This window comes from Rhinolophus ferrumequinum, chromosome 10 (genome assembly GCF_004115265.2).
Source record: "Rhinolophus ferrumequinum isolate MPI-CBG mRhiFer1 chromosome 10, mRhiFer1_v1.p, whole genome shotgun sequence".
NCBI classification, from domain to species: Eukaryota; Metazoa; Chordata; class Mammalia; order Chiroptera; family Rhinolophidae; genus Rhinolophus; species Rhinolophus ferrumequinum.
The window spans coordinates 2,654,023-2,673,390 of record NC_046293.1 but is presented as its reverse complement, the minus strand read 5'-3'; the positions used below and the strand labels follow the sequence as shown (position 1 = coordinate 2,673,390).

At 54.0% G+C, this 19,368-nt stretch overlaps 1 protein-coding gene across 2 annotated transcripts in view; it reads left to right on the top strand.

Moving 5' to 3' along the window:
- Positions 1-8,211: 8,211 nt before the first annotated feature.
- TBC1D22A (TBC1 domain family member 22A) overlaps positions 8,212-19,368 on the top strand; it is a 273,872-nt gene continuing 262,715 nt past the window's right edge. Inside the window, exon 1 of one of the 2 annotated variants that reach the window (XM_033117741.1) lies at positions 8,212-8,439. In XM_033117741.1, the coding sequence (XP_032973632.1) occupies positions 8,378-8,439 (62 nt within the window). In that variant the 5' untranslated portion in view covers positions 8,212-8,377. The remainder of the gene's footprint in view (positions 8,440-19,368) is intronic. The other variant, XM_033117740.1, reaches the window with a different exon arrangement.

Below are 19,368 nucleotides of genomic sequence, written 5' to 3'. Positions count from 1 at the left end.
AAATCCTAGTATGTACACAGTTCTTTATAAATCATATGCACATACCTCTATCAATTCATGTACTAAATGTTAGCAAATTTTCATTTCTTTCCTTCTTTAGCTAAAAAATAACTATAAAAGGAAGCTTGACTCTCTTTTCCCCACACCCAGTGACTCATCCGTGACCACTGGTTTATAGAGCAAGTCTCACATGTCCCAGTCTCACAGCTGGTCCCCTCTGAGGATGTCCAGACTGGCCTCATGCTGTCCTCCTGGCTGGGCTGTCACTGTTCCCAGGACCGCAGGGGTGGCGGACCTCTGTGCAGGGTGAGGGGGAGAGCTGGGCTGAGGAACAACTGGATCCAGGGTCTTGAAAGCCGTCCTCGCTGTTTTTCTCTTTTCGCCCATCGCTCCCCCTCCACACAGCAGGGGACAGGGCCCCAGCCTTCCTGAGCTCCTATCTTGCTGCTGCTGCCCTGTGAAAAGAGCCCAGTATCCTGTCTCTCATGCTAAAACTATGCTGGGGAGGGGACTCATCAACCCAGATCAGGTCAGATGCCCACGGCTGCGCCGGACGACTATGGCCATGGGGCAGGAGCTCAAGAGAACACAGCAACCCATAGGGACTCTGTGTGTGGGGAAGGGGGGGTCTCGGGAGAAGGGGTACAGTTGCTAGGCAGGTGGTCTCGGGGGCTCCTGCTGAGTCACACAGCTGCTCTTGTCACTCTGATTTCTCAGGCAAGGCCCTCTATGATCCATGATCTTAGTCTTACTTTTCTTTACATCAAAAAATTTTTGACTCCGGGTGGTGAACACACAACGGGATTTATGGATGATGTAATACAGAATTGTACACCTGAAATCTATGTAACTTTACTAACAATTGTCACCCCAATAAATTAAAAAAAAAATTTAACCTTTTTTCATAAGGTAAAAAAAAACAACAAGAAATACTATCAGAACTAATAAGAGATTATTTCACAGTGGGGGCTGAATATGAAGCAAAAATATTCAAATCCACTTACATAAAACACATAGGAACAAAGCTAGTAAGGATGGGAAAGACTCATATGAAGAAATTATAAAACGGTACTAGGTTCATGAAAAGAATGGCTAGAGTCAATTCGGAGGGATGTTTATTGGAGTAAAGTCGGTCAAATAATTCATGTGAAAAGTGAGCCTTGAAAGATATTTCTGAGTTTCTTAACATACAAAATATTTCCAAAGAATTTCCTGTTATCCGTCCACCCAGAGGCAACCACTGTTAGCATTTGGGTGTTTTTCGGTGGTGGGCGTTGTATGGTCATCCACCCCACATACATCCCATTTTGTAGAGGTCATGGAGTTTGAGAGGGACTGACCCCATGCCTGGCTGCAGGGGCGGCAAGGCTCTCCTCCTTTACAAAGTGATTGCTTTCGGGGAAGAAGTAATTTAAGTCTAAACCAGGCGGTCCTGGCCATGTGCCTGGTTCAGGCAGGGCCCCATCGGAGTGTAGCTCTGGAGAGCAAAACTCTCCTTCTCCTGGCCGTGTTGCCACTGTGAGGACAGCCAGCCTGAAGACCACGTGTCCACACAAATGGGGACAGGAACAGGAACGCTGCAGACAATTGGTCTGCAGCCTGGATTGAACTGTGTCAAAGCCTTTCTCAGACCGGACTTTACAAATGCTGAACCAATGAAACCCCTTCTTTATTGTTTAAATCAGTTGAATCATGTTTTCTTCTTTTGGGAACATCTTAACTGACGCAATGGCCTTCTAGAAGTTTCTTCTAGGTCTATATGTAAAACCTATTCCAACAAATGTTGTAATCCACCTTTTCCACTTAACAATATATTGCGAAGAACTTTCTTTGTCAAAAAAACAAACAAAAAAAACACACACAAAAAACATGCATATTGATGTCCTCATTTTTAATGGTTGTGTTACATTGGCCACCTCATAATTCATTTAACCTGTTTCCTTTACAGTGGAACATTTTGATTGTTTCCAACTTTTTACTGTTTTCAATAATGTTAGAGAGTGTACCTGTGTGTGTGTATCTTCACTCACTCGTCCAAATATTTCCTTAGGATAATTCGTAGGAGAGAAATTGGAGGGTCAAAGCGTGTGTGTGTTCATAGGGCTTTTGACAAACTGCACTTCACAAACGTGACCCCAGTTTGCGCTCCCATCATCGGTGTGTCCACTTCGCGGCACCGTTGCCAACATCATCCTTTTTCATCTTTGCCGGCCTATCCATATGGTATTTCATTTATTTTCTATTTTAAAAAATTACTAAAACGTTCCATTGTATATTTGTTCATTTACCACTTATATTTCTTCTTTAAATAAGTCTTTTGATCTATGTACTCAAACATTTAAAATAGATACTTAATTTAAAAAATCAGACTATTTCCTGTTGGAACCTTTTACTTCTTTCTTTGTAAGAGTTCCATATATTAACCCTGTGTCAGACATGCTACATATGTTTTGTCCAATTAAGAAAAAATTAACAAACACGTTAATGTGTTAGGTCAGCAAATCTATCAGTTTTTCTCAACATGGCTTCTGCCTTTGGTGATGTGGTTGACAGGGGCTTCCTCCCCCAGTGTCCATGCCACCCCTCCCTTGCTGGCATGCTGTGACCTCAGGGTGTCACTGTCCAGCCGCTGTATCAGCCCTTCTCCAAACTCAGTCACCTCTGGGCTTGTGGAGCTACGGAAGCCAAGACATTCCCTTAACAGTGTGACAAGGACAAAATTCCGAGATGCCCTGAATAAATGACAGCAGGCTGGAACGGGGAAGGAAGAGACAGAAGGTTAATCAGTTAACAGCCCAGAGCAAAACCAACAAAACACAGCTTGCATCCGAAACTCCGAATTAACTTCTAGGCGGCTGTTTCCATGACTATCTAGAGACTCGCCAGCTACCAGGTGCCACTGCATCTTGCTTCCATATGAACTTCGCAACTGTTGTCAGCTACCGATCCGCAGGAGCGAACACTTCTACCAACGCTGCGCCTATCCCAGAACGAGCTCCACTTCACCTCCTCCCGTCCCCTCAGTTCTTTTAAAACAGCTTATATCTTTCTTCCCCAAGCTCATTGTATAAAAGAACTCTACTGCTGGTGGTTTAGACCTCACGCCCCAGGACCTGGTCCTTTTTCTGGCTAGCATGTAGCCCAATAAACCATTTCTTTCAGAAAAGCTTTCGGCCTCGAAGGATTATAGAAGCCAATCTGAGCGGGATTTTGTCCTTCCTGAAACTACCAACATCCTAACTCTTGCAGAATGTAGTACTAGGAAGTGAATGTTGCTGGGGCAGACCCTAAACTCTAGAAATGGCTGAATTGAGTTAGGGCACGGGAAAAGGGGAAGGGAGGAGGACCCCGTCTCTCATGGGGAAAATTGGGAACCTTTGCTCTATGCCATGAATTGTGGTCGGCTGAGTAATGCCCCCCAAAGATCTCCTTGCCCTATCCCCTGGAACCATGAATGTTACCTTGTACGGCAAAAGGGGGCTTGCAGGTGTGGTTAAATTAAGGGCCCTGAGACAGGGAGATCCTTCTGGATAACCCGGGCAGGTCCCTGTAAGAGGGTCCCAGAGGAATCAGAGTGAGAGAAGATGATGTGACAAATGAGGCAGGGGTTGGAGCGTCCAGCTTTCAGATGGAGGAAGGGGCTGCAAGCCAAGGAATGTGGACAGCCACTAGGAGCTGGAGAGGCCAGGAAGTAGACCTGCCCTGGAGCCTCTTCTCGGGGAAAACAGCCCTGCTTTCACCCTTGACGGTGATCTAGTGAAGCTGATTTTGGACTTCGGACCTTCAGAACTGTAAGACAATGATGTGTGTTGTTTTCAGCCACTTAGTTTGGGGTAATTTGCCATAGCAGCACTGGGAGGCTAATAGAAATACAATGTCGCCTCTTTCCCCAGGGCCATGGGCTGTGTGCCTGTAAGACTGAAGCACCAGGAGAGTCAGCCGGGAGCCTCATGCGTGGAGACGTGGTGGCTCACTCACTGAGGTCCCACGAAAGCTGCTAAGACATTATAAATCTGAAACTGGCCTACCTGAACGTAGAGGAGCCAGAAAATGCCACTTTGTTAAGAACTGAATAATCTGGTGTTCAGCAGAGGTGAAGAAAACAAAACCTTCTCTCTAAGCTAAGGTTATGAGAGCTCAGCAGCCAGGCTGGTGACTTAGCAGGGGAAAATCCTGGGGCAGGAGCCCAGAGGGTTCCCAACCCAGCCCAGCCCAGCCCAGCCCCAGACCTGTCTCCGGCATGTCCCCAGATGCTTGTCTCCTTCGCCTTCTTTTTGTTGCCAACTGGGGTGCAGTCTGTAGCAAAGCACATAATTGGCATTTCATCACCTGAGGCTACTTCCAATGTCTTCACAGCAGAAAACAACGAACTAAGGGGGTGAGGTGGCGATGTTTATGCAGAATGGCGTGCCCTCCTACTAGGAGACAGAAATATCTAGTTTAGATTCTACCCACAAGGTAAGGTTTTTGGCTATGGCTTCCAGCCCTTGGAATTGACTAGAAACAAATGGGCTAAAGCTTCACTAAAATTTTAGGGTGGCTGTATCGTAAGGAAATCCCAAGCCTGGCTGAGCACAGCTCGGCCCCCAGGATAACCCCAGGCCCTCAGCCTTGAAACGGCATTGAAACGGAGCTACTAAAGGCCTGCAGCTCCCAGAAAGGACGTCCTTTCCAGTCCCGTCTCAGAAGTGGCGGTGGAGCACAGGGACAAAGGAGGGCCAGAGTGCTGGGCGCTGACCAAGGAGCCAGGAGGGCTCCCGCCCTTTCCCCTGCTCCCGCCGGACACCGGACGCCGGACACCGTGTGCGCTATGGGTTGTTTTGTATTGGGGTTTGCTCCCCTTTCCCATCCAAATCAGGAGTTTCTCCTGTGAAGTGGATGACTCAGTCCGAGCTCATCTTGATGTCGCTGATGTTGGATCTGCGGGCCGGGATCGTGTCTCGTGAAGCCGAAGAATGGAAACACGGACCAGGGAGAGGCAAAAAGTTTTAAACACAGGATAGTTTATTAGAGGCAGGAGAAGAGGTTGCAGCAGCTCCCGAGCGGGAGGGGGTCCCGAATGGGGGTGCCCCCTGACTGAGGCAAAAGCTCTTACTTTTATACCTTCCCTTGCCTGCGTGGGGAAGGGGAGCTGTTTGAAGAAGGGAACTGGCGCCTTCTAATGAAATCCGTCTACCAGGTTTGTTCTGCTTGTCCATCCTAAAGGAATTAGCAAAGTAACCCGCTCTTTATCTATCAGATCTGCTCCATTTGTCAGGCCAAGATGAATTTTATGATTTACCTCAAGGCCTTGTTACATTATGTCCTGGAGCGAAGGACTGATTTCAACACCTGAAGTTTTAGGATATGGCTGTCTTTGTTTATTCCATGCCAGCTCTCCTGTATCCATCTGACCACGAGAGGCTGCATCTGATCCCAGCAGACAGAGCATCGCCTCCCCCAGGTGAGGGGGGCCTCAGTCAGGAGACCACAGCCGGCTCCCTGTGGGGGTGGGACTTTACACGCAGTGGTAGCCAGCTGTGAAGGTGAAGGGGGGAGGGGAAGAAAGGGGGGCGGTCGGGGAGGGTGCATGAGGACTCCAGGTAACTGAAGGGGTGACCTGCAGAGCCTAGGGTGCCTGCCCAGCATGCATCTCCCTGTTCCTTCTGTCTGTGAATGTGCTGTTTTGTTCCTGTCTGCGGTGTCCTCCACACAGAGGCAGCTGGAGGCCTTTTCCACTCCCATGTTTGGTTTGGTCAGAAAGTGTGAGGAGGGAGTGGGGAGAGAAGGGAGTGGGGGCAGACAGGCTCAGACACAAAGTTCCTTTGCGGCAAGCATCTCCCTACACCTATAGCACACTGTGCAAGTGTGGGAGAGACTGCTGTCCACCCTTCAATAATAGAACTTCTGAGTTTTAGGAGGAACATGGACGCCCAGTTAAAGACTACACTTCCCAGCATCCCTTGCATGGAGTATAATCTTGTGGGATGTGAGTGGTAGTGTTAGGAGTTACTGCTTTACTGACATGTATCGTGTGTCTGGGTGTGGGGACAGAGCCCCAAAAAGCAGTTTCCAGGCTCTCAGCCTCACATAGAAAGGTGCTGGCTCAGGGAGTAAATGGCCATCGACTGTGATCACATGGCCATCAGCTGTGGCTAGTTGGCCGTCAGCTGTAACCAGTGAGCCATTGGGCACTAATATAACTGCCGTGGCTACGGCAGCAGAAAATGGGGGCTAGCAAGAAGATGGTGGCTGAGCCTGCAAGCGGCACAGTGAGGGGTGAGAATTGTGTGGCTCCTGGTTCCTGTGTCTCCAACCCAGCCGCCAGCGAGAGTATAGTGGTGACTCCCCTACCTATGGCTCCGTGGGTGTTCCTTTTTGGCCTCACCGTGTCCTGCGTTCTTGTGTGGGGAGTGGGACCAGAGACCCCGCAGGCCGTCCTGCATGACACTGGGTCCATCCACAGGAGACCTGCACAGCTTTGCAGTGGCCCAAGAGAGCCACTGTACAGCAAAGGAAGTGGTGGTGTAAGCCTATGGCCTCTGGACCCACTGGCTCTGTAACAGATGCCACAGCATCCAGAAGCTGCAGGCCTGACAGAGCAGTGAAACTGCCTTTCAGGTAGGAGGTTACAGCCTGCGAGGACGTGGTGCATACCCCGCAGGGTGCTGTGTCTCCTCTCGTGAAGACATGGGTGTGGGAACCAAGGGGTGGAAGGAGTGGTCCCACTTATCACTCTCGGGGTGTGTTTCCTGTTCTCACACTTCTGGCCTCTTTTAGAGGTCCTGAATCCCAGAGTGGAAATGCTTTTAGAAAGGGTGCAGGAAGAGTCTTATTCAGTGTTAAGTTACAGCTCCTTGTGCCAAGAGACTAGCAGGCAAGGAACAGGGTCCCCTCCTGACCTCAGAGGAGGTACGGATGCCACTGCATAGTGGGTGCAGAGAAGAATACGTTTGGCACCGACATGCACCACTGGGGCCTCTCTGCCCAATTTGATGGTATGTGGACAAACCCAGCAGGCGAGGCCTGAGAAGGGCGTGATGACCAGGGGCTCTGACGCCTCGAGGGTGAGTCTGGGTCACTCCACCAGGTAAGTCACCTAGAACAGCAGAGGTGCTACAGTGGGAACGGCACAGGGACACGATGAGTGACCACTATGGCTCCGAAATCCTGCCAACATTCCTCTTGTAAGTCCCCAGGAAAGGGACCACGAGAACCCTGGAGGCGTTCTTCCCGGAAAGGACAAGTGAACGGGGAAGCCAGTGGAGCTGAGCGGTGCAAAGGGTGGACTGTGGTAGATGCTGCCCCGGTTCCCTCGTGAGGACCAAGGTCTCTCATTTCCTCAGTTGCTGGAATGTTGGTGGCTGATGGCTCAGAGATACGTCCCTCCTTGGGAACAGTTCTCGGCTCTCGGCTGAAGGGTGCTTCCTCTCTCGATTATGCGTCCCCTGCCAGGGGCAGCCCAGCATCAGTCACTGCTCTGGGCAGCAGTACTAAGGCTCCACCCGCTCGTCTCAATTCAAGACATCTCTGGAGGGCTGTCCCTTGGGGACGCCTGATGCTCCATTGTCGCCCATCACAGTCCAACCTCTCCTCCCCATTACGCCACCTGCGTGCAAACACGTCTCACCACGTCTCCTGGAAACCCAACCTCCGCCACAAACCTAGCCATACTAAATACTCATGTGTTATCCAGCACGCCAGTTTTCTCATCTTTCTTCAGCAGTGACGTTCTTTCTACCTGGACCGAATCCTTGCATGTTCGCCTGGTCACCACCTACTCAACCTTAAACAACAGGCAAAAATCTTATCAGTTGTCCCGACTCCTGCAAGCCTCTCCGTGAATGTTGTGCACGCGTCACTTATACTGGTCTTTTCCGAAAAGAGTGTGAAGCAGCTCAGGGCACAGCACAGAAGAGCTCCATAATTGTATTTTAATGGGGTATGAAACGTTTCACTTAAGTGCAAAACCTCATAAAGAATAGAACACAACCTGAATACATCCACTACCTTAAGAAATAAAGCATAACAATATAACTGAACCCATAATAATATAACTGATCTGCGGCTTCGCCCTTCAGAGGACCCGGAGCCAGACCCGGGCCGGAGGGCGGGCCAGCCGGCCCAGGCCGCCGCTTTGCCCCGCGACGCGTCCCGGCGTCGCCCTTTAACGACGTCGGGCGTCCCGCTCCCTGCGTCATGCGCGCCTGGGACGGAGGCGGGACTTCCGAGTGTGCGGAGACACAACTTCCGGAGGGAGGCGGAAGAGCTTCTCGGCTCCAAGCTCGGGAGTCCCGGGACGGCTGAGGGGCCACCCGGGGTACAGAAAAGGGCCGGCGAGGCAGGCCAGCAGCACTCGGGGTGTCGGGGCCGCAGGTCTGAGGGATGAGGAGGGGCCATGGCCAGCGACGGGGCCAGGAAGCAGTTCTGGAAGCGCAGCAACAGCAAGGTCCCGGGCAGGTGGGTGTGACGGGGAGCGCGGGGTCGGGGTCAGGGGTCATAGGTCAGGTGGGCGCGTCGGCTTGGAGGGCGGTGGGTCGAGTCCCGACCCCGAGGGGGTAACCTGGGCTCTGAGGAGACGGCCCGGGGGTGTTAAGGGATCTGGGGGTGCGGGCGTGAGGCTGGGAGACGCCGGTGGCTTCCCGCGGGAGCGCGGTTAGAGGCGGGGAGGAGAGGCTGCCGGCTGCCGGCGAGGGGTCCCGCACCGGCAGGCTCTGCTCCGCGAAGTCCGCGGCTCCCTGGGGAAGCGGAGAGGACCGGACTCGGCCGTGGTGCGAGGAGTTCGGTGGAGTCCGGGCACCGGCCGAGACGGGCTGTGCCTCCCGGGGAGACCGGTGTGTGCACGGGGCGTGGTGGTTTTGACCCACTTGTGGCCTGTGTCCCCCGCGGCTGCCGCTTTCGCTGGGAGCGAGGGGGGCGGGATTTGAGGCTCCCGGGGCACGTCCAGGTTCCCACTTTGGGCCTCAGAACCAACTCCTGTCTTGAGTCAGCAGCGGGAAACACATACAAGGTTAAAACACAAAAGGACAATGTAAGTGACAGCAGTGACCTGGGTGCAGCCTGGAAGCTGTGCAGCTCCAAAGTCCTGATCTGATTGGCGTGTCACTGAGCCCTGGCCAGGGCCCTGGGGAGTGTGGAGACGCGTCCATGGAAAAAACCGGGGAAACTCAGCTGCGGGTGAAAAGAGATTAGAGATGAACTTCGGGATTTCCACACACAAGTTGTGCCGTTGGAATCTAAAGTCTGAGATACTGAAACGTTACGATTGTGGTGTTACAGTAACTCGTGGTGGAATCATTCACAAGCACAACTTGTGGGTGTTGCATAGTTCACACTGTTGTTTGAGTGGTGCAGTTGGGAACTTGGGAATTCACTGTGTCCAGTGAGAAACGATACCGGGAGTCAACAGTGACCGTGGGCGGGGGTGCCACCAAAAGTGGCCAAAGACCCTATTTGACTCGATAGGATTGTGCTTGATTGAAGAACAAAAACTTTCTCCAAAACCAGCGTCCAAGATGATGTGAAAATCCTGGACTAGCGGAGAATAGGAGGGCCCCGCAGTGCCCGCGACAAACGCTCCGTAACAGACGCCAGAGAAAAGGAGGCTCGTGGCCGTGCAACTTCTGTGTCTTGGTTTCGGGTCTTGGGGTGTGGTTCCTCCTCAGTCTAAATAAACTCTAATTCTTAATAACCAACTGAGATAAAAGAATATTTGAGCTCCTGTATGGAGTTATAATGGTGAATAAACCTTTGGATTGATGACCATGTCTTTTGGTAATTTGTCCTTGGTTTGGGTTCAGTAGTGTCCCCCCAAAATTCATGCCTGTCTGGAATCTGTGAACATAACCTCCTTTGGTAATAGGGTGTTTGCAAATGTAATCAGGTTAAAATGAGGTCACACAGGATTAGAGTGAGCCCTAGTCCAGTGACTGGTGTCCTTAGAAGAGCAGGGAAATGTGGACGCAGAGAGACAGACATAGGGAGGATGGCATGTGACGAGGGAGGCAGAGATGGGCGCGATGCATCTGTAAGCCGAGGAACCCTGGAAACCAGCGGGGGCCCGAAGAGGCAAGGAAGGATGGGCTCCTGGGGACGCCGGAGAGCGCACGGCCTTGCCGATGGCTCGGTTCTGAACTCTGGTCTCCAGAATGGTGAGAGGGTTATGGCAAACACAGGACACTACACAGCCCTCCACTGTCTTCTGGGAGACTTTCTTTTTCCTTTGATTTTGGTACTGTGCTGTGTCTGGTGTTTCTGAGACAGCTCCGGTGTCACAGTGGCAGAGTCGCAGTGGAGGACCGTTAGAGGCTGTCACTGCAGAGAGCAGGGCACAGAGGAGACGTTGGCCCCACCAGAAAGGCCTGTGCAGCCGCTGTGTGGGGGCCCCCTGCTTCCTTTGGCCCTGCCTCTGCCAGTGCTGCTGTTTCAGGTGACAGGGCGAGCTGCAAAGGTCTGTCCTTTTTCTTTTCCTGCTGGTGGACCGTGGTGACCACTCGCCATGCACTCGTCTTAACCTGCACGACCGCAGTGCTGTCAGGGATCCTGGCCAGACGTGGGCTTTTCCAGCGCTTTCAGTGCTTTCCGTGATTGTTCAACTCTTTTTTTTGGGGTGTGGACCTCAACCCAGGGGAACTCAGAGGAGGAGGGATGCACTCAGCACAAAGTACGTAACTGTTAGGGTTTTTTATGTAGGCAGCCGTGAATAATCAGCGATTCCTTAATACAATAATAATTCTCTCACGGTACTTCCTTGTGGCACTTGTGGCTGATGGTCACTGGACACTTACAGCTTGCCAGCTGCTATTCTTGGTGCTGTATATACAAATGTTTGGTCTCCCCAGGGTTTTAGAGTTTATGAAACACGCACTCTGTCTTCCACGTGACACTCACTGAGGCAGGCGTGGTTTAAAGGCCCCGAAACGCCGTGCTGAGAAGCGGAGGTGTCCTTGCGTGACGCCTAAGGCCTGATGCCGGCTTAGTTCTTCAGCCGCATCTCCCACCCTCCCTGCTTGAACTTCGCCCTGAGCGGTGCTGATGGACTTGCAGGTTCCTGGGTGGGCATGCTGTTTGATCCCGACCAGAAGGTTCTCTCCCTCCTTGCCTCCCCTATGCCTGGTTATTATTACTACTTGAACTTTTAAAGTTCACCTGCAGCGCACTTCCTTGCAAAGCCTTGCCTGTTTTCATGCAGTCTGGACTAACATGCCTTTTTTTGCACCAGACTGAGTGTGTTGCTTTCTGTTTGTTTCCTTACTAGACGGTGAGCTCTGCCAAGTTCAGGGTGTGTGCCTTCCTCATCTTTGCATTGTTAGTGCTGATAAATGGTGCTTGATTGAAAGAAACTATCTTTTAGATTAACCTAGACGGAATAAGTCCTTTGGCCAAGGTCTCATCCTGCACAAGAGGCGGTCTTGCTTGTAGACCCCTGTCCTCTGCGCATCCTGGCTCTTAGGTGGTGTATTTGCCTGGTGCTTTCTTAGACATTTCTTTTGTGGACAAAGCGGGATGTGTGGTATGGTGGAAAGACCTCTGATGAGGAGTCCGTGGTCTGGGTTTTAGCCTTCGTTTTCTGTTCATCTCTTTGACCTTTGCCAGGTCCTGTCGCTCCTGGTGCTGCCAATTTCTGCACGTGTAACTGGAGGGACCTGCGTTAGACTGAAGTGGCTCTGATCTGCAGGAGGATGTGTGTTTGGCCTCATCTGGTTCTTTTTGATGAGAATGAGAGGAGACCTCTTGGACACGTGGAGAGCTTGATAATGTATTCAACAAATATTTATTTAAGCCATACTGTGTGCAGTAACAGTTGCAGGTGCTGGAGATACATCAGCGGACGAAACAGACGCGAATGTGCTGTCACAGAGCTCGCAGTGGCGTGGGAGAGGCAGAGAGTACCTGAGTGAAGCCGGGCGCGAACTGTTAGAAGGCGATAACTGCTCTCAGAACAGAGCAGGGAGGGCGGCTAGGTGCTTTGGAGGCAGGTGCAGTGGGGAGGGTTTCATGCTGCTAAAGTGGTCAGGGACCCCTCATGCAGGAGGTGACATGTGAGCAGGATTTGCGGGAGGGGAGGGAACAGGTCCCCTGAGTGACGGGAGAGGGTGGTCCGGGCAGAGGACGAGCCAGTGCAGAGGCCGTGGTTCGGGAGCGGCCTGGTGTGACTGAGGAGGAGAGGAAAGGGGCCATGACAGCCGAGGGCAGGGGACAGCGTCGGGGGCCGCGGGTGGGCCTCGTGGTCACAGCGAAGACATGGACTTCCAGTCTTTTCTTCTGAGTGAAGGGGGCACCCGGGAGGCTTCTTGGCAGACGAGTGGCGCCACCTGCCTTGGGTGTGGCAGGATTACCTGGGCTGCTGTGTGGAAGGCAGGTGGGGGCTGGGGGGACAGAGGCATGGAGGCCGCTTAGGAGCTGTTGTGACTCTCGGGAGAGGGAGATAGGATGGTGGCGGGATGAGAATCAGAAAAGGGTCAGTGTCTGACTCCCTGGGGCCTGTTCTTTCTTGGGCCATTGACTGGCGGCTCCCCAGGGGCTGTGGCTTATGCAGTGCAGTTGGCCTTCTTGTCACGCTTCACTTTAAATGCCAAGACAAAATCCTACACACCGGGTGTGAGAACAGGCCGCCTTTCTGTGGGTCCCGTGCTTGCTATTTTAGTGCTGCCTGGCAGTGTGCGGTGCTGACGGAAGGGGATGCTGGCAGCTGGCGCAGTGAGGAATGACATTTGTAAGTGGGATGGCGGCGACAAGGGCCCACGTGGAATGGGGCGAGGCTGTGGGTGCCCGGGGTGGAGCTGGAGCAGAAGGTCGCCCACGGCGTCGTGGTTGTGACCACTTTCGGCTTACAGCTGTCAGAGCCACGAGGAGTCTCCCGCCACACGAGGCAGTCGCCTCAGCAGGCCACCGGCACTCACCAGTGGAAGGAGAGGCGTTGTCAGGGGCGTAATTCATTCATTCAGACGCGACCGAGGAGCACCTTCCTGGTGCCCGGGGCCGTGCTGAGCTGTGGCCTCAGAGGCCACGGGTGAGGAGACGGTGAACACGCAGATGTGTAAACAGTGTCCACTCTCCTGGCGGGACACACCCTGCTGCGAGGCCAGTGGCCATTGGGGGGGTGTCATGAGGGGGGCGTGTGAGATGAGGGTGGGAGGTGAGCAGGGCTTTGCGGGCCGTGGAGGAGATTTGGGTCTGGGTCCTAAGAGCCATGAGAAGGCACAGCAGGGTGGCACTATGACGCCGTTCATCCTGGAAGAGGGTGAGAGAGGAAGTGGGCCTCGGGAGGGGACCACGAGGGCAGTGGCTGTGGGGGTGGACAGGAGCGGACAGGGTCAGGGCCCGTGGAGGTGGAGCTTGCAGGTTTCACTGATGGGCTGCATGTTGGCGGGTGAGGGGATCGCTAGGGTTCTGCCTGAGGGGTGGGGTGTGGGAGGCGGAATAACAGCCGCCCTCGTGCCTGGAACCTGGGAAATGTCACGTTACATGGCAAAGAGGAATCCGGTTGCTAGTCTGCTGACCTTGGGATGGCAGATTGTCCTGGGTTGTCTGCTGGAGCCAGTGGAGTTGTGTGAGCTCTTAGAAGCGGTCAGAGTCGTCCTGGGAGGGCCCCATCTGACCTGTGCTTCTGGTTTTGAAGATGGAGGAGGGGGCCGTGAGCCAGGGGATCCGGTGGCCTCTAGCGGCTGGGAACGGCCTCCTGCTTACAGCCAGCGGGGACCTCGGTCCTACAACCGCAAGGAACGGAATGCTGCCGAAACCTGCTCGGTTCTGTACACCTGTTTGTTTCCTTGCTTGTGTTTTTGAAGCGGCTGTTTGGACTGAGTGCCTCTTTGTTTCTCTGTTTCTGTGGAGCCTGGGAGTCTGCGCCCGGCCGGTGCCGGCGTGTTTGGTGGGGCTGGGTTTCTCTGGTCACCGTCTGTGAGTGGAGATGGCTGTGCTGGAGCTCAAATCACCAGTGGGTGGGATTTTGCTGTATTCACGGTTCTTTGTGCTTGCTTGTTTTTCAGTGGTCACATTTTTATGTTATTCAGTGCCTTTTATTTTGTCTGGAAACAGTTTGAAAAATAAATTTTATGTGGATTGTGCCCCCCTCCTACATATTTGTCTAATGTAGCAAATCCAGATTCTTTTGGGTAAATTGTAAGTGAGGACAAAAATGCTTTTTGAAAAATAAATTCCTGATGACTGCAGATTTTTTTTTTTTGAATTTTTGAAAATAAGAGCAGGAGGAAGTATCCACTTCCCCAAGTGTAGTGAAGACAAGATCACGGTCATGGATGGAAGTGAGCAGAGCATGCACGGAGAGCCCACTTCTCTGCCCTTCCGGTCCCCGAACTGCCCTCGTCTGGCCTGGCCTGTGTGCTGCTAGTACGAAGGCGGTGGCACAAAGAGGGGTCCGTGAGTGACCCCCGTTCCCTCCTTGCCTACTCCAGTGGGCTTCGTCCTCCTCTGGCCACTTCTCAGCCTCGTGGATCCTCAGTCAACCAGGTGCCCTGGAGGACTGGCCCACGCAGGCCCTCGGGTCCCTGCACACAGGCGGGCGTGGCCTGTGCCTCTGTGCCGGGCCCTGGGAGCCAGACACGACTGAAGGCCTGGTGGGTCTCTCCTTGAGGAGCCTGGGGACAGTGGCTGTGAACGACCGTCCCAGGGCAGGGCAGGGCAGGGCAGGGCAGGGCAGGCGAAGCTCAGAGGGAGGTGACATGGGCCTGTAGTGACCCTCATCCGAGCAAGAGTTTACTGTGTGCGTCCCTGTGCCAGGCTCTTCACACTGCAGCACCTTGGGTCCTCCCAGCCTGGGGTACTGGTGTTCCCCATTGTGCAGACACGGAGCTGGGACTGCAGCTGGTGGCGGAGTGGGCCTGGCCCTGGGGCCTCGACTCAGCCTGCGGCCCGCCCCTGGCTCCTCCGGCTGGGAGCTGGGCACGTGCTTCCTGTGCAGCCCGACTCCCGCACCTCTGGGGGCTCCTTAGGGGCGGGATGAGCAGCTTCTAGGTTCACCCCGATGTTCCCTTCGCAGGGGAGAGGCAGAGGGTCAGGAGGCCCCAGGGAACGGGGCCCGTGCCATGGGGAACTTTTGTTTTGAGTATCCCCAGTCTTTTTGTACCCTGTTGTGAAATGCTGTTCCTCTTTTCTGGGGATTTACATGGAGATTCCCTCCCGGGGCCCAGGTGAAAAGGTGCGTGTAGCTTCTGTGAGTTCAGCCGGCCAAGTGGCCGTGGAGGCCCTGAGTGCCCCTGGGAGTGAGGGCTGAACACGTTACTGACCGCGCCACGCAGGAGCGCGTGCCGCGCCAGGCCCGCACGGACAGCCATTGGGAGGCTGGGGCTTTGCCCAGTGCCCCCCCGCCTCCCCGCAGCTCCTACGAGTGGTCTGGCTTGGAGCTCAGGCATCTGTTCAGGCCACAGTCCTTTCTGGCTACACTGCCCCCTACCTTTGTGGGCCCCTGACCCCTCGGGCCCCTTCCTGCGTGTTCTTGCTTATCCTGGGACCCCTCCCCCCGGTGTCTGGAGGTCACTGGCACTGTCAGGGAACCGTCCTCGCCCTGGCGTGCGCACTGCCCAGGCTAGCGTGGCCATCGTCTGCCGTCTTCCTTCTCACACAGGCTGCACGCTTGAGCTTGGCCATGCTGCTGGGGGCTAGGCCTCCTGATATAATCTTAAATGCGCCACGTCGCGGCTGTGTCCACCTGGGCCCTCGGATACCTTGCTGCAGGGTTTTAAAGGAGCTTTCTTTCCCTAAGCATTTCTACTGAACTCGCAAACGAGGCTTGGTTCTGACGCTCACACCCGGCAGACACACAGTGTTCGATCCTGTCCGCTGGATGAGCTCCTGCCCTTGGCCCAAAGCCCTCAGTGGGTGTGCGCATGGCGTGTGTGGAGACGCGGGGCAGAGGACAGGGCCTTGGGAAGGGGACCAGTCCCTCAGCGTCACTGTGGACCCTGGAGGCAGGCGGAAGTCCATAGGGAGTGCTCGGGGCACCTGCCTCTCGCAGGTGCTAAGGCCAGGCCGTGGGTGGGAAAGGAAATGGGGGCGGGGGCTGGCCGTGCTTCTTCCAGAATTCAGACAGGTCGGGCGATGATTAGCCGCAGCTTTATGGTGTTTATAGGCGAGTGACAGTATTTCCCCCTCCCTTCCGGCGAGGGCACTGGGACTTGTTTTATTGGGGGGGAGGGAGAGAGCACAGAACGCTACCTTTTCTGTTTCGAGAATAAGCCCGCCTCTGCTGTGACAGTTTCCAGGTTGGTTGTCCTGTGGGTTAGACAATGAGTGACGTGTCATGGAACGGCTTATAGAGACATGTCGGCTCGGGACCCATTTTATTTTCTCTTTAGAATTAATCTCTATCTTGGGTTAATTTTCTGTTCCAGAACCAGTCACTAGAGCCATCGTGGCATTTAGGTTTCCAGCCAACTGTGATTTCACAGAGCATGGTGATTTTGAGGAGCTCTGACAGGACGGTCAGGCCAGGGAGACGCCGGAGCCCCTGCGAGGGCAGAGCTCGTAGCTGGTCGTGAGACAGCGGCTTCGTCTTTGGGCTTCACTCCTTCAGTGTAAAAGGCCAATCATTCAGGTGTTTGCGCGGGAAGGAAGAGAGCCGTAACTGTAGTGGGCACTGATGGGTGCCTTCTGCCTGCATGCCAGGCGCTGGGCTGTGCAGAAGTGAACGGGCTGTGGTCCCTGCCGTGGAGAGGCCTGCCTTTTCTTGGGGAGACGGACACCAGCCAGGAACCCCACCGCGTGGCTTGTGGTGCGCTGTGACAGGAGGGATGGGAGATTCCGAAGGAAGGTCGGGGTGGCATCAGACGGGGCTTGGAAGGGCCAGTCCGTTCCCCCCACATCCATTATTTGGGTGTTGGGGGGGTGTCCTGTAGATGGGCTGCGGCTGGGTCTTCTGGGCAGTGAGGGTGGCCTGAAGGAAGGACTGATGAGGAAAAGGTGGATAAGAGAGAGAAAAGCCCTGCTCCCAGGGGTCTGACCAAGGGGAGAAGGATGGCCAGATGGAGTGGGCGCTAGGCCAGCTGTGGTGGGGGGTGGGCGGTAGGCCAGCTGTGGTGGGGGGTGGGCCGTAGGCCAGCTGTGGGGGGGTGGGCTGGCCCCAGGCTGGGGGAGTGGGTGTGAGGGGGAGGGGAGGGCCATGCACCTGAAAGGTTCCAGTTGTTCCCCAAGGGCAGCAGGCAGACCTTGCAGACTTCAGTTGGGAAGGAGCGGGGAGGCAGCTGCAGCTCTGCCTTAGGGGGCGACAGAGAGGAGGGCATAGATGTGTGAAAGGTTTCGTGGTCCTGGAGGATGTGGAGTCGGGCTGAGTGAGGGTGGTGTGCGTCAGGGAGGGGTGACTTTGGGCTCTTGGAGATCAAGTCACAGGAGCAGTGGATGACGTGGTCAGGGGAAGAGGAACGGAGCTCTGCCCCAGGCTGGTGGGGACAGCAGGGGGGCCCAGGGAGGGCCAGGAGGGCCTGGAAGAGGGAGTAAGGGAGTGTCAGGCAGGGCGAGCCGTTGTTTTGTTCCTGGGTGACCGGCGGTGTCATTGCTGTCCAAGGGAGGGACACTGAACTAGGTGTGAGGTGTGGCATTTGGGGCAAAGCTGACTTGGGATGGACCCGGTGGTGTGCGCGGTGAGTGTGTGGCCCAGAGCTGGCAGCGGTGCCTGGTGGCAGCTGTGTGAGAATCATCACCCAGAGATGGTCAGTAGTCGGGAGAGAGCATGGTTTCCCCAAAGAGGGAAGAAGGCAGGACGGAGGGCTGGGCTCGTGGAGGGAGGGCTGGGCTCGCGGAGGGCCTGAGGGGCAGGAAACGGGGGCGGGGCGGGGAGGGCGGGAGGGCGAGGGCTCCTTGTGCGGGAGTCCAGAGGCAGTTGGGAGAAGCCACAAGGGGAGCCACCTAGGGACATGGGCTTGTGCTGTCCGGCTGCCAGGCTGGCAAAGTGCCCCTCCATGTTCATTTCAAAAGGGTTCCTTTTCCTTATTCATAGTTTCTCAAGTTTTCTATGATAAACACACATTGCTTTTTAAATTGAGATGTAACTGACAGACAACATTGTGTTAGTTTTCGGCGTGTGACAGAATGATTCGGTATTTGTGTACATTGTAAGATGGTCACCACAGTGAGTCTCGTTAAGGTCGTCACCACACAGTTTTTTTCTTGTGATGAGAACTTTTAAGATTTACTCAAAGCAACTTTCAAATACATAATATGGTATCATTAACTGTTGTCGTCATGCTGTCCCTCACCTCAGGACTCGTTTATTTGTAACTGGAAGTTTGTGCTTTCTGACCCCCTCACCAATTTCACCCGCCCCCACCCCACACTAATGGCACCCACCGATCTGTTCTCTGTACCCATGGCTTCTTTTCAAGTGAAGAATTTATTGTAAACGTGCTTAGTTATCTATATACCTATGCATATATCAAGACATGTCCATGAAACAACTTGCTTTTTGGCTCCGTAATTGCCCGAGTTTTCGCTGGGTTCTGGGGGCCACAGGGAGTGTGACAGGAGACAAAATCCAGGCCCTTATGCAGGGAGCTCCTGGCCCGGTGGGGACACCAGCTTGCTGAGAGCTTGCCCGTCAGGGGAAGCATTACAGCCAGGTGGAGCGGGGTGTGCCCCGCAGGGCCTCGCGTTTCTGCAGGGGACTCCACGGGGCAGAGGAGAGTTTCAGCTTCTGCTCTCAGAAGGGCCGATGGGCTTGTTTATTGTTGTAATAATGTGTTTCATACATTTTCCTCCGAAGCCTTCTAAAGTCAATTTCCTTGGAAAACTTACTTTTTCCGCACATGTTTTATAAATCTGGGGAGCCTTGCTGAGGGTTAGAAGGAGCCTAATGGTAAATCAGTCGCTAATTCAGTGTGTGTTTGGAAAACCCTTGAACCCACAGGGGCAGTGAGTGGTGCCTGTGCTGGGAGAACAGGGGCTGAGGAGCTGATGTGTAAGTGGAAGCTCACCGCACGGTGGCCTGTGTGCTGCGGAGACCTGAAATACAGGGAGGCGTTTCCTCGGAGGCGTGGTCACTGAGCTTTTCTCTTGTTTCATGATGCATAGGACACTAGCTGCATTTCTTTCTTTTCCATCCTTTTATTTCCTCAGTCTTCACTCTTTGACTCTTTGCTATTTGCACCCACAGCTATTTAACTGTCAATTAAAAAAAAAAAGTTGGTCTTGTCTAATGAGTTTAGTTTCAAAGTTGGCACCTTGGTGTCGGGGGTCCGAGTTCACACCAGAAAGAAATTCTCCAGGACGTGCAGGAGAGGTTACCTGCTCCTCACCACCCGGAGGCCCTGCAGCACTGCATTCTGACAGCTCCTTTTTCCCTGCCATCCGCCGTTACTTTCCTCTGCTTCCCACCTTTCTCCTGCTCCAGCGCTTCCTGTGTCCTGAGGTTTACCCAGTCCTGCGGGAGCAGCCGGG